This window comes from Panicum virgatum, unplaced genomic scaffold (assembly GCF_016808335.1).
Source record: "Panicum virgatum strain AP13 unplaced genomic scaffold, P.virgatum_v5 scaffold_5288, whole genome shotgun sequence".
Taxonomy (NCBI): domain Eukaryota; kingdom Viridiplantae; phylum Streptophyta; class Magnoliopsida; order Poales; family Poaceae; genus Panicum; species Panicum virgatum.
The window spans coordinates 16,238-32,239 of NW_024376498.1; the positions used below are offsets into that span (position 1 = coordinate 16,238).

The 16,002-nt window shown below is 40.9% G+C and overlaps 1 protein-coding gene across 1 annotated transcript; it reads right to left on the bottom strand.

Moving 5' to 3' along the window:
• Nucleotides 1-9,755: 9,755 nt before the first annotated feature.
• On the bottom strand, nt 9,756-11,258 carry LOC120694371. The gene is made up of 3 exons (XM_039977504.1): nt 11,181-11,258; nt 10,769-10,885; nt 9,756-10,454 (listed from the first exon to the last, which is right to left on the bottom strand). Exons 1-3 carry the CDS (start codon nt 11,256-11,258, stop codon nt 9,756-9,758), a joined length of 894 nt encoding a protein of 297 aa, XP_039833438.1.
• Between the last annotated feature and the right edge of the window lie 4,744 nt (nt 11,259-16,002).

Consider the following 16,002-nt stretch of genomic DNA (forward strand, 5'->3'; position numbering starts at 1 on the left):
ATGTTTCCGGCCCCACCGGGCGTGCCAAAAAATGAGTTGACGCGAGATGAACACACACCAAGCCCGAGAGCCCCGTACGCCAAGCTCGGACTGCACTTGATCTAAACCAAGGCGTGCCGGTCAATTTGACCTGAAAATTGACAAGGAAACAGCAAAACGCTAAATTCAAGAGTGTATCGGCTGGATTTCCGAATCACTCTTACGCGGCGTATCGGCAAGGCTCTGCCAATACAGAAGACGTCAATAGATCGGGTATGATAGGCGTGTAATAAAAGCGATCTACGAGGGATCGGCAATGAGCTGCCGATGCCGATAAGCAACTAGACGGCTAGATCTAAAGCCGACACGTGCCAGGTAACAGTGTACAAACCCACGAATGTGTGGATCTGAACAAAGTTAAGCTTGTAATCAATCTAATCGGCTTTACAAGATTTATCGTGATAAACAAGGAGCTTACGGCCGATTAAACAGATCACTAAGCCGGGTAGTTTGTGAATGAATCTAAACGAGAAAACAGCGATGCGCCGCAGATCAAAGCTTAGATAAATTCGGTAAATTTTGAATAGATCTGAATAAAGCCACAGCGATGCACTCGGAAGCTAAAGCTCAGATTTTCTCGGTAAAACGAAGACATATCAGCAAACCAAGTCGCTCGAATGTGAGGCATCCTTGATCAGCTTGAAAGAACTCGAGAAAAAGAAAAAGGATGGCGAAGTCGCCGACGAGAAAGTAAATTGCAAGTAGTAAAGTTTGTTTGTTTGGATATGTATCAATCATTACAATAGCCGGGGGGCTCATATTTAAACCCCACGCTAACACAATCCTAGCCGATCATGGCAAAGTATGATTCTATCTTAAGAAACAAAACTACTCCAAAACATAAGATAACTCTTGCCAAACCGAAGCCAAAATACCTGGTCAATCTTTCCTTCCTCGGTTAGCAAGATTACCAACTGTGGCCAGTGACCACCTCTTCAAATCCACCGATCGTACAACGCAGAACCTTTTCTCCTTTGCAACACTCTTCCTTGAACTATGTCAAAATCTGGTGTCAACAGTTGCTTGAGGCATATAATGCTGGATGGCTGGAGCTGCTCAAGATTTATAGGGATGAACATCAAGAGCTGCCATGGGTATGATTCCAAGACCACCCACATCATGCTGCCTATTCCGAGGAAGCTAAGAGGACGAAGAATGGCTTGGTGATCTGTTGGAATTGAGCAGCCAATTAATTGAATTGCATGGTACAGGTGCATGAAACTGGCAAGCAACAGAGAATGTGTATCGCAGTGCAGTGCACCGGCGGCGACTGGCCCTTGGTGTGCAGGAACCAATGCCACGGCGTCAGCTCTACGTTTTGGCCCAGCACCAGCAGCGTCCCTTCCCTTGGTGTCGCCTGGGGTGCCGAGAGCCCAAATGTCGTGGCCACCGGGCGGCGAGCTTCTTTGCTTCAATTGGATCGAGGAGATAAAAAGGTTGAGTAGGTAGTAGGGGTGGATTAGTCATTTCTAGTGTCGATTAATGTGAAAATAAAATGAACACGAATAAAAAGAGAAAATGGCATGGTAATCAAGGTCTCAATGAAGTCAATGCAAATTTTGCAAAACCAATGTTAACTATGGTAAATTTGCAAAGTGAAAGGATCGAGGCCCAAGAAGGGGGGGGGGGTTGAATTGGGATTTTTTCAAAATTCTAACAAGTCCTTAACCTAGACTAGTGTTGCCCAATCTACAAATGGTGATCCTATCAACTAGAGCACATTAGCATCATCAATCTAGGTTGGTAAACACACTATCATGCTTATTTTCCATAGAGAGGATCACACTAGTAAAGTAAGCAATCTAGTCAAAAGGAGCAAACTAGCATGAAAACTTCTAAACAAAGAGCAAACAAGTAAGAGCTAAAACAAGCACAAATAAAGTAAAATGCAAGAAATGTAAAGGCAAGATACACGAGACAACCGGATTTTCTCCCATGGTATCGAGGAGTTGATGCTCCCACCTAATCCACGTTGGAGCACACACGAAGGGTTCGCTCCCTTGCATCACCAAGAAGCAAGTCTTCACTAAGAATGCTCTCTCTTCATCTCCGGAATGGTGAGCTTCAAACCATGAACAATCTTCTCTTCTTGGGGCTCCCAAAATCTCCAAGAGCTCACCAAGAACCTCCCGATCATCAAGATCGTCTAGGTGTCGTTAAACACCAAGAGTAACAAGCTTCAAGGCTTCACTTGACCCTCACTGAGATGGCTCTAAGCTCTAGCACACTTGCTACTCAAGGAATGGTTGATTTCTTCAAGTTTGGATCAAATGCAAGCACTAGATCTTCATCCAATGGCTCAAAAAACTCTCTTCTCTTCCACTACTAGGAAACAGGTCAAACGTCCTGGCCAAAGGTACCAGCTACTGTTGCAGCCTGTACTAATACCACGCATCAGTACCGGCTGGAACAGCAGATGGGACCTTTGGCCAGTGGAGCTCAAAGGGAAGGGTTTTGGTACCGGGTTAAGGCAACACCCGATTTAGTTTTATGGTTTTATAATATTGTTATATAAATTATTAGGCATAAGATAACTATTTATTTATATGTAGTTAGAATTTGAATTATTTTATTATTATATTAGGCATGCATAATATAACTATTTATAGTACATAATTTTGATGACACTCCAATTTGTTTCGTAATCAATCATTCATTAACTCAATTTATTATTTTTACTTCCAATATTGATTAATAAATGGCTTATGTTGACACTCGTTTGATGTTAATAAATGAAATGTGAACCTAGATGAGTCGGCAATGGATGTACATGATGTGATGCACCTAACAAAGAATCTTTGTGTGAACCTGCTAGGCTTACTTGGTGTCTACGGTAAGCCAAAGGATACACTGGAAGTGCGGCAAGATCTTCAATGTATGAAACAACAGGCCGCCCTACATCCAGAAAAAAGGGATAAAGGACATCATTACCTAGGTCCTGCATGCTACACTCTTAGTAAGGAAGAGAAGCAAAGTATATTCGACTGTTTGAACAGTATCAAGGTCCCATCAGGCTACTCTTCGAACATAAAGAGCTTACTGGACCTGAAAGAGAAGAAATTCGCACATGTAAAGTCCCATGACTGTCACGTGTTGATGATGCAATTAATTCCAGTTGCACTTAGAGGTATTCTACCAGCTAATATTCGAGCAACAATTATAAAGCTATGTGCATTTCTGAACACAATTTCTCAGAAGGCAATCAACGCATCGAGTCTAAGCAGGCTACGAGAGGATGTTGTCCAATGTTTAGTTAGCCTTGATATGATATTTCCTCCATCATTCTTCAATATTATGACACATATCCTAGTTCACCTGTTCAAAGAGATTGGTATTCTTGGTCCTGTTTTCCTTCATAATATGTTCCCTTTTGAATGATACTTTGCAGTCCTAAAGAAATACATTCATAATCGGGCTCGTCCAGAAGGAAGAATTGCGAAGGGTTACGTCACAGAGGAGGTCATTGAGTTTTGTGTTGACTATGTGGAAGAACTCTGCTAAATTGGGATTCCAGTATCACGTCATGAGGGGCGACTGATTGGAAAGGGCACAGTTGGAAGAAAATCAGTAAATGCCACAGATCATGCCACGTTGAGCAAAGCACATCTCATAGTTCTGCAACAATCAGCCTTGGTGGCTCCATACAAGGAGGAGCACATGAAAATTGTGTGAAGCATGTACCCTTTGAAGTCTGAGACATGGATTACAAAACATCATAACGATATATTCGCCACCAGGTTGCAGAAGGAAGTCATGGCCAACGATGAAATTAAAGAGAAGCTAGCTTGGCTGGCTAGGGGTCTGGCAAATTCAATCCTGATGTACCAAATATATAAATTTAATAGATACACATTTTATACAAGAGCCCAAGATAACAAGAGCACCAATCAAAATAGTGGTGTCCGTATAGATGCCACTGGCTCTAATGGCCAAACGAACTCATATTTTGGTTACATTGAAGAGATCTGGGAACTCAACTGTGGGCCGCTGAAGATCCCTCTATTTTGTTGCCAATGAGTTAAACTGACAAGAAAAGGTGTCGATATCGACGAGTACGAAATGACAACAGTAGACATCAAAGAGCTTGGCTATCGAGACGAACCATTCGTCGTAGCTAAGGATGCCACTCAAGTTTTCTGTGTGCAGGACATGTCTAGCAAACCGAAAAAGGACAAGTCCATAAATAAATCAAGTTTTCTAGGTGCGGGAGATGAGGCAAAGCGCCACATAGTTCTGGCATGCAAAAGGAAAATTGTGGGAGTCGACGATGTCGCGGATCAAGAAGAATACAACAAGGTTGAAGATATGACTCCGTTCGGAGTGGAGGTTGACACAAGTATTCTTTTAGCCGAAGAGGAGCCTCCCTACGCATGCCATGATCACAATGATGGGAATATTGTAAAGCGAACCATTGTTAATATTCCATTAGTTGAATGATTATGTCCTGTAATATTTTCTGTGAACATACTATTAATGATTATCTCTGATTGTTATAGCAATTATTAGGAAATTATCGTATTTATTATGCAATTCAATGATTTACAAGGCAATTAATAGAATTATTATGCATTTAACAAAATTATTAGGCAATTATCTGATTTATTATGCAATTCAATGATTTACTAGGAAATTAATAGAATTATTGTGCAATTAACATAATTATTAGGCAATTATCTGATTTATTATGCAATTCAATGATTTATTAGGCAATTAATACAATTATTAGGCATTTAACAAAATTATTAGACAATTATCTGATTTATTATGCAATTTAATGACTTATTAGGAAATTAATATAATTATTGTGCATTTAACAAAATTATTAGGCAATTATATGATTTATTGTGCAATTCAATGATTTATTAGACAATTAATAGAATTATTGGGCATTTAACAAAATAATTAGACAATTATCTGATCTATTATGCAATTTAATAATTTATTAGACAATTAATATAATTGTTGGCCATTTAACAAAATTATTAGGCAATTATCTGATTTATTATACAATTCAATGATATATTAAGCAAATAATAGAATTGTTGTGCATTAACAAAATTATTAGGTAATTATTTGATTTATTATGCAATTCAATCATTTATTAGGCAATTAATATAATTCAATGATTTAATAAATTTGTGAATAGCCTATTGGTACCGGTTGAACCCTTCAACCGGTACAAAAGACATGGCGAAAAAAAGGGGGTTGCGTGGGACTCGAACCCGGGCCTCGACGAATAGAATAGTTAGGGATACCACTGTGTTACATGGTGATTTCGATCTTACAGGCGGCAAAAGTCTTAAAATACTGACATTTCAATAGCCTTAGGCACCGGTTTTTGCTTTCCAACTGGTGCCTTAGGCACTTTTCAATTCCCGCCCGTTGTAGCCTTAAGGTACCGGGTGGCCTATCAACCGGTGCCTATGGGGTACCTAAGGTACCAGGTGAGTTTCAATCCAGTGCCTTAGACCCTCTTAGACACCGGGTGGATTTATCACCCGGTACCTAAGGCCTTTCGGGTATATAAGGCTATGCCCTGTTCGCTTCTTTTCTTCCTCACTTCTTCCTTCCACTGCACCGCGCCGATCGTCTATCGCCCCCCTCCGACGCCGATCGTCCTCCGCCGCCCCCTTCGCGCCGCGCCCGGTCGTCCACCGCCGTGCCGTCTCGACACCGCCGCCAATCCTCCGGCACCGCACAGATGATTCATTCCTCCACGGCCGCGCCTCCTCGACACCACTGCGCGGCCTGTTTCTTCGGTGTGCCGCCGCCACCTCCACCTCAGCGCCGCCGCCTCTTCCCCTCCACGCCGCTGTCTCTGCCTCGACGCCGCGCACGCCTCGACCTCCCCGGCTGCCTTCGACGACCCTGCCCTGCAGAACCCCGGCGCGCCGCCACCATTCCCCTGCGCACAACCGCCTGCCTCGACGCCGTCGCCCCCCTCCTCTGCGCGACGCCGCCGCGCCGTCCCCTGCGCGCCGCCGCCTCGATGCTCCTCGACCCTGCGCCGTTACATTCAACCGCCGCCCCTCCCCCCTCGGCGTCGTCGACGTAAGTGGTGTGGCCGGGCCGCCAGCGCCGACCCCTTTTTATTTTTATTTTTATAATTTAATTACAATGTATTATGCTAGAATTAAAGATAATTATTAGAGCATTAGTAGAAAATTACAGAGAAATAGTAGACAATTAGTAGAGAATTAGAGAGAATTCATAGAGAATTAGAGAGAATTAGAGAGAACTAGAGAGAATTAGAGAGAGATGGAGAAGGAAATTTTTTAGTTATTTAAATAGAGAGTGTATAATGTATTAGAGAATTAGAGAGTGTATAATGTATTAGAGAAATAGAGAAGGAAATAGAGAATTAGAGAGAATTTATATTATTATGTCTAATGTAGTGTATAATTGTTCAAAAACTTTAATTTATCATATATTTATTATTTAATTATGTCATTCAAAGTCTTTAATTTATCATGTATTCATTACTTAATTATATCATTCAAAAAGTTTATTTAATGATGTATTTAATTATTTAATTATTAGATATATTAACTAGAACTTATTTATAGATAAAGTGTTTGTATTATTAGATATATTAACTAGAATTGAATTATACATATATTTTTAAAATTCAATTATGGATATAGTGTTTTTTTATTATATATATTAGATGAAGACTTGTATTTACCATGTACTTATTATTTAATTATGTCATTCAAGGACTTTAATTACATGTATTCTTCATTCCTAATTCAAAGGTGTCATTTATATTACTTCATGAACTTGCAAACTCGCGCTAACACACAAACACACACTCGGTCTTTTGTTCTCTCTCTATAACACACACACACTCACTCACTCACACACTGGTCTCTCGCTAACTCTCGTTGTCTCCTTCTCACCGACGCTCGGTCTCTCGCTAACTCTCGTTGTCTCCTTCTCACCGACGCTCGGTCTCTCCCTCACTCACTCACACACTCACTCACACTTGTACACACTCACACTCACACTCACACACACACTCACTCACTCACTCACACACACCCACACACATGCACTCACACTCACTCACACACACACTGTAACACTCCAGGCGCCTCAAAGTCTAAGATGTCACTCGACACCCTTCCTACAAGCTGGAGTAGGAAAAATTCGACAGCTCAACCCCACAAACAGAGTAAAGCGCGGAAGCAACCACATAAATGATATATAAAGATGAACCACACCTTATCATTTAAAGAGCAAAATAAACAAAAGATCAAATAGCAACTATCATCCACTTTCATTCTTGAAAACCAAGGAAAAACAACACAAGGTCTACTAGAAAACTCATTACAACAAGACAAAAATTTGTCGCTATTATTATCAGAGGATGTGGTCAAAGTGTGATGATGTGTAGCTAAACCATCCCTTCAAGCAAAGAGACCACCCAAGCACCTGGAAAGATAAAGGGGTGTGAGAATAAATCTCAGCAAGCAAATTGCTTCAACAAGTTATTTAAACTACAAGTTCATTAGAGAATAACTTAAATATAGAGATATGATAGAAGAGATAGAATTAAAATATTTAAGAAGATCATCCTCATTTTAAATATATAAATAACAAAAACCACTTATGAACTTCAGATCAAAAATTGACATAAACCTTAATACACTTCCATGACACTGAACAATATTTAAATAGATAAACCATAATGAATACAATGCAATGCATATGCCATCTCCACTTCCTCCATACCCAACAAGGTATGAAGCTACATCATACCCCTCCTCGGGCAACGTACGATGCTATACCAGTACGGTCACGGCCAGCAAGTGGCGACGTAATCCACAAGAGCACTCCGAAATAGTCATATAACTTTCTCACCGACCTGGCTTAAAAGCACTCCGGAATAACTTTCTCACCGACCTGGCTCAATGCACATGCTCATTCCAAAAATTCTCATGACACAATTATATGATGCATCTGCTCTTACTCACCCACATAAATCATATACCTCCACAATCATAAAACATAGCACTTACATTCCGATCTTAGACAAATGCGATTCAACAACTATGACCATATATATATTTATTTTAAGCATAGAAGTAAATTCATAGTTACTCATATCATGAATTAGGTATATCATTTTGGTTCAATTAATGCTGACAAAGTGTAGGTAGAATAAACAACAAATCAAGCTGTAGCAACCACTGCTACGTTTACTTGCCTTAACCGAAGATCAGAAAAGTGAGCTAAGCACGATCTGAAGGTGCACCACCTGTTCACAAACATAGCTCAGCACCAAAGCAAACACACTTCCAAATAAAGACGTAGAGTAAAGCAATCCTATGCCTGAACATATGCTAATCTACTGAAAACTGCAGCACTGTTGTTTATTTTTTTTGGAATCTTTAATTCTAATGGTCCAAAATTCTGATCTTTTGCCACATGAAAGATAAATTCATAACCTACAACTTTCTAGTTATCCAAATGTACAGGAAAAATCTTCAAAATTGGGTAAATTTGAGGTGAACCTTAATCTGAAAATCTGACAGATCCTGCAGAACAGTTCTACTAAAATAGTCATAACTGAAGCTGCAAAATTCATATGATAATGAAATTTACCAATATGGAAATCTTGAGAAATTATCTACAACTCGTTTAACTACCAGAAAGTCCAATTCTGCCATTAGTTTACGCTAAACTACGCTGCCCAGAATTACGAGACTGAAAAACTGTCAGATTCCAACCTTAGTTTCTCCGTCATCTTAAATCTGATTAAGGTGTTCTTTGCGGCCACGGAAAGATCTCTAACTCTTCTCCAACTCATATAAAAGTTTGATATTTTTTTGAGATCATTAAGACCACGAAAAACTGCAACGAACATAAACTGCGCAGATTGATGGCGTGCTGAATATAGTGACAAAGGTAAAACCTTAACCCTAGTCCAAACCGCGACTAATACCGCTTCTCCCATGTGCTAAAAACCTCTAATACCAGAGGGAAAACATGTTCTACAGCAAGAGCAAGTCTCACCTAGGTTTTTCCCTTGCAAACAACAAAGGCAACGGCGTCGACGACGATCCCAACAACGATTCCCCACCATTTGCTTAGCGGCTAGCATCACCGTAATCCTTCGACTACTTCCAAGCTGCACCACACATGGGGGCACCACCATGAACAGCGAGGAAAAACCATGGAGATGGAGAAAATGGAAAGAGGAGAGGAATCCCAACTAGTTTTTGGAGAGGAACAACCGGCATGCCCTAATTTCCCATCTCTTCTCTTCTCTTCTCTTCCTCTCCCTCTTCCCTCTCCTTTTCTCGATCTGTTCACCCACGGCAAAGGGGCGGCGCAGGTAGGGATGGGGGGTTAGGGTTAGAAGGGATACTGTAGCACGAGTTTACTGTAGCGCGAAGGTACTGTAGAATGGGCCTGCCTGTCCAGCAGCTTAAAAAATATAACTTTTTGATCCAAACTCCAACCGCGACATGTAAATAGTCAAACGGAATGTACTCGACGAGCTCTACGCAACCACGGTGTCTGTTAATCCATCCAAGCAGCGGATCAAAAAAATTAATTTTATCCATCACTTTTATGCATTCCCATGTAGAAAGTGTATTTTGTCCTTTATTTATTTTGGGTGTTACATTATCCCCTCCTTAAGGGAATTCGTCCCCGAATTCAGCATCACTAACACAAGATTGGGAAAAAAACCGCATATAAACAACCATTTACTTACTAGGCTCAAAGAGCTCTGGATATTTCTCGCGCATCTGCGCCTCCATTTCCCATGTAGCTTCCCACTCTGTCTGATTAGTCCATAGCACCTTCACATAATTGATGGTCCTATTCCGCATAATGCGATCAGAAAAATCCAATATGCGCACTGGGTGACACTCCATAGTCAAGTCTTGTTGAATAATCACTAGCTCAGCATCAATCTTATGTTCTGGATCCTTTAGATACTTCCTCAGCATCGATACATCGAATACGGGGTGCACGCCACTCATCAACTCAGGCAACTGCAAACGATAAGCCAAGGCTCCAACTCGAGCGGTAATCATGTAAGGTCCAATGTACCTTGGACTGAGCATTCCTCTAGTGCCAAAATGAACAACACCTTTTGTTGGTGACACCTTGAGAAGAAACTCATCACCAACTATGAACTCTAAGTCCCTCTGTCTGACATCTACATAGCTCTTCTGACGATTCTGAGCGGTCAACAAGTTCTGGCGGGTCTCCCGTACCTTATCATGAGCCTGTTGTACCCAATCCGGACCAACCAATGACCTCTCACCGACGACATCCCAACAAAGTGGGGAAATACACATGCAGCCATACAATGCTTCATATTGAGCCATTTTAATAATAGCTTGATAACTGTTATTATAAGCAAGCTCTGCCAAAGGCAAGTGATCTTCCCAACTACCCTTCCAAGAGAGGACACATGATCGCAACAAGTCTTCTAATGTATGAATAGTACGCTATGACTGACTATCCATCTGAGGGTGAAAAGCAGTGCTGAGATCCAATCCAGTGCCCAAAGCACTATGCAAGCTTTTCCAAAAATTAAATACAATTTTGGAATCACGATAAAAAACAATAGACTTAGGCACACCATGCAACCTTACCACTTCCTTGATATACAAGGGAACCAAATCCGAAGCAGAATTTGTAGTCTTCATGGGAACAAAATGAGCAACATTCATGAGTCTATCAATTACAACCCAAATAGCATCCTTACCCCTAGGGGATCAAGGTAAACATCCACAAAATCCCTGGTAATGTCCTCCCATTTCCACATAGGGATCTCCAATGGTTTCAACAATCCAATTGGCCTCTGATGCTCAGCCTTCACTTTCTGACAAATTCCATAGGAAGCCACATATTTAGCAATATAAACCCTCATCCGCTTCCACCAAAAGTTGTGCCTCTAATCTTGATACATCTTTGTCTCACCAGGGAGCATTGTATATGGACTAGGATGAGCTTCTCTAAAAATATCCATCTTTACTGCAGCTTTCTTTGGTACACAAAGGCGACCTCTAAAAAACATAGTGACATCCTCCTCCCATACTGAACTCACGGGGTCTCCCCGCCTCAATACGCTTGCGAACAGCCTGAAGCAAGCGATCCTACAATTGTGCCACTCGCACCTGATCACGCAATGGTGACTGAATCAACAACCTAGTCTCCTCAGGGGTGACACCAGCATAACAGAGTGAAATGCCCATATGGTCCAAGTCAGCTGTCAAAGACATACAAGTCCTAGGAACACCAGTCCTATTAAGCACATATGCAACAACATTTTCTTTGCCAGGATGATATTGAATAATCAAATCATAATCCTTAATCAACTCAAGCCACCTCCTCTATCTCAAGTTTAACCCCTTCTGAGTGAAAATATACTTGATACTCTGCTGACCCGTAAAGTTATCACATGATTCACCATAGAGAGTTTTACATCTCAAAATCTTCAATGCAAAGAGCACTGTTGCTAACTCTAAATCATGTGCAGGAAAATTCTCCTCATGCTTTCTCAACTGCCTAGATGCATAAGAGATCACCCTACCCACGCATGAGCACAAAACCAAGACCAACATGGGGGCATCCGTGTACACTCTAAAATGCTTGCCACTCTCTAGTAACACCAAAATAGGAGCACTCACCAGCTTCTACTTTAGAGTACGAGAACTCGCCTCATAATCATCAGTCCAAACAAATGGAGGACCATTCACAGTTAGCGCCGTCATTGGCTTTGCACATGGATGATAGCATCCAGCAAGACCAAGAAAACTTTGAACATCTATGTCAGTAGTCAATCTCTCCCACTCAACCACAGAAGCAGCATTTTTGGGATTGAGAATGATTGCATCCTGATTAAGTCTTCTATAATCCACACAAAGACTTTTGATTCATTCCTTCTTATCCACAAATATCATAGGAGCAGCCCGAGGTGAGATACTTGGTTAATCCATTCATTAGAAGATCATCAATCTACTTCCTAAATTTTGTTTTCTCAACAGCTGACATCCTATATGGAGACCTAAAGATGGGCTGAGTTCCCTAAATCAACTTAATCCTAAATAGAGGCACCCTTTTAGGAGGCAAACTTGGCAGCTCATCAGATGAATCCTTTGCCTTCTAACCATGGTAACAAGAGTTATCCTTCCCTATGCAACAAAGTTGAATAATAACAACACATTCTTGTTGACCTGCCTCAAAACAGAGTGCATACTAATTAAGCTTAGACAAAACTCTTCTCCAAACTTGTCTTTGGACTTCTTGTAGATTATGGTCAAATCAATAGACCTCCTTCGCAACCAGTTTCAAGGAAAAGACTAAGGAATCACATATGGATCCATTGGGAAAACACTATTCAAACATTACACTTCACTTGCAGCTCCAATGACATGATCACACATTGTCAAGGGAACAAACTTTTTTTTTGGTATAGTAATCATACCAAACACTTCAATGAGCATGTCTATCCATCTTCAGATCAAAACTTAGCTTCAAATAATCCACTTACTGAGAATACTTGGTTTAACCTTCTCGTCAAAGATTCTAGAACAACTACTCATACCTCCTCTACAACCTAAAACTTCAAGATAAGAGTTAGCTTCACTTTCTCAGCTCCACTCAGTCTATCAGAGAAATTAGTAGGGAAAAGCAAAGCACTTAGGTCTCAAGAAGGACCGCCAAAGTGACATTGACGAAGCATGACACAATCACCATGAAACAACCTCCAGGACTTTTATCCTCATAGGCACTAACCAAGAATAGCTATAAGTCATCATCCCCGCAAATTTGTCCCTTGCACCATATTGTAGAATGCCATTTAACCTATGTGAATAGGTAAACATTTGATACACTTCATGTATTAGATCATTTGGACCACTATGATAGATAAATCAAAACCACTTAGATCCTTATTGCAGCCATTAAGGCCACTAAAACACATAGACTAGTCAAACAAGGCTACAAAGCCTTGTGACTTCAAGTTACATTAAGCAGCCAAAGCACAACACTATGCTTAAACACTAACAACCTTAGAAAACTCCACTTGGGTCTAATATCACCTCATCTTGACGACCAACACTAAGACGGACTTGAATATGGTGGAGTGAAACCTACACCAGGCTACGGTTTGGCTGAAATGTCGCCACTCCAGTCTATAGGACAAGGCACACAATGACCCACCCATTTGATATATCAAGAGAAAATAGTTACAATGCACGGTATAGTGGCCAATCCATACGTCATTGTACCATTTCCTTTGAATATAAATAGTTGCGTCAACCTAACCCTTGGCCAACCTCACTTGGCAAAGCAGAGAGGCATTATGGAGGCCCTCCACTCAACCCATCTGCAAAGCCAAACTTAATATATTCCATGGGGTTCAAAACCTATTGGATCTTACAGGCCATGATAACAACAAAAGCCTCCAATGCTTAGACCATTGAAGAAAAGATATTTACAACTATTTGAAATAACACGACAAATAATATCCATACATAAATACAGTAATAATACAAGCCATAGATAAAGCAAGAAAAGGTACTGCACTTTTATATAAAAACTCACATCCTACATGTGCAAGTGTGTCAAGTTTTATTGTTGGTCAAATTTTAGCATAACAACTTAAGCCTAGAATCTATAACCTAGGCTCTGATACCAACTGTAACACCCCAGGCGCCACAAAGCCTAAGATGTCACTCGACACCCTTCCTACAAGCTGGAGTAGGAAAAACTCGACAGCTCAACCCCACAAACAGAGTAAAGCGCGGAAGCAACCACATAAATGATATATAAAGATGAACCACACCTTAACAACAAAGGATCAAATAGCAACTATCATCCACTTTCATTCTTGAGAAGCCAAGGAAAAACAACACAAGGTCTACTAGAAAACTCATTACAACAAGACAAAAATTTGTCATTATTATTATCAGAGGATGTGGTCAAAGTGTGATGATGTGTAGCTAAACCATCCCTTCAAGCAAAGAAACCACCCAAGCACCTGGAAAGATAAAGGGGTGTGAGAATAAATCTTAGCAAGCAAACTGCTTTAACAAGTTATTTAAACTACAAGTTCATTAGAGAATAATTTAAATATAGAGATATGATAGAAGAGATAGAATTAAAATATTTAAGAAGATCATCCTCATTTTAAATATATAAATAACAAAAACCACTTATGAACTTCAGATCAAAAATTGACATAAACCTTATATACACTTCCATGACACCCATGACACTGAACAATATTTAAATAGATAAACCATAATGAATGCAATGCAATGCATATGCCATCTCCACTTCCTCCATACCCAACAAGGTATGAAGCTACATCGTACCCCTCTTCGGGCAACGTACGATGCTGTACCGGTATGGTTCGCGGCCAGCAAGCAGCGACATAATCCACAAGAGCACTCCAGAATAGTCATATAACTTTCTCACCGACCTAGCTTAAAAGCACTCCGAAATAGTTATATGACTTTCTCACCGACCTGGCTCAATGCACATGCTCATTCCAAAAATGCTCATGACACAATTATATGATGCATCTGCTCTTATTCACCCACATAAATCATATACCTCCACAATCATAAAACATAGCACTTATATTCCGATCTTAGACAAATGAGATTCAACAACTATGACCATATATATATATTTAAAGCCTTAACCCTAGTCCAAACCGCGACGAATACTGCTTCTCCCATGTGCTAAAAACATCTAATACCAGAGGGAAAACATGTTCTACAGCAAGAGCAAGTCTAACCTAGGGTTTTCCCTTGCAAACAACAAAGGCAACGGCGTCAACGACGATCCCAACAATGATTCCCCACCGTTTGCTTAGCGGCTAGCATCACCGTAATCCTTCGACTACCTCCAAGCTGCACCACACAAGGGGGCACCACAATGAACAATGAGGAAAAACCATGCAGATGGGGAAAATGGAAAGAGGAAAGGAATCCCAACTGGTTTTTGGAGAGGAACAACGACGACGGACGGCATGCCCTAATTTCCCATCTCTTCTCTTCCTCTCCCTCTTCCCTCTCTTTTTCTCGATCTGTTCACCCATGGCAAAGGGGCGGCGCAGGTTGGGATGGGGGTTAGGGTTAGAAGGGGGTACTGTAGCACGAGTTACTGTAGCGCGAAGGTGCTGTAGGATTGGCCCGCCCGTCCAGCTGCTTAAAAAAATATAACTTTTTGATCCAAACTCCAACCGCGACATATAAATAGTCAAACGGAATGTACTCGACGAGCTCTATGCAACCACAGTATCCGTTAATCCATCCAAGCAGCGGATCAAAAAAATTAATTTTATCCATCACTTTTATGCATTCCCATGTAGAAAACGTATTTTGTCCTTTATTTTTTTTGGGTGTTACACACACTCACACTGTACACACTCACACCACCCACACACACACACCACCCACAAACTCGCTCACTCTCGCTCTCTCTCTTTCACACACACACACACACACTCACACACAAACTCTAACACACACACTCACACACACACACACTCTAACACACACACATTCGTTCAAATAATTGAATTCTCGTGCTTCAGTTAAGAATAGACACAGAACCTAATACATTTTTAGGATTTCAGTTAAGGATGGACCCCTTCGGTGATGCCGCTGCCGCCGCAGAGTACATGGTGGGCAATAAACGAAGATACGAGGGCCAACACCACCCAGGAAATTGGTGAAGAAGAGGCTAGGGCAGTTGATTCATTCTTGAATATGTCTGGAGATGGCGATGAAGAAGATGATGACTTTGCGCCGCTGCCCAATCAGCAGCACGTTCCATTACGTATATTAATTATGCATGGTGACTTAGGTAGATTAGATTTGTGATTGACATATCGTTTCTGTAATTTAGTCGACCTCTGCATCGAATACAGGTCAGTCAAAAGGGATACTGCTCGATATATAAAAGAACAGTTGAAGCCTAAAG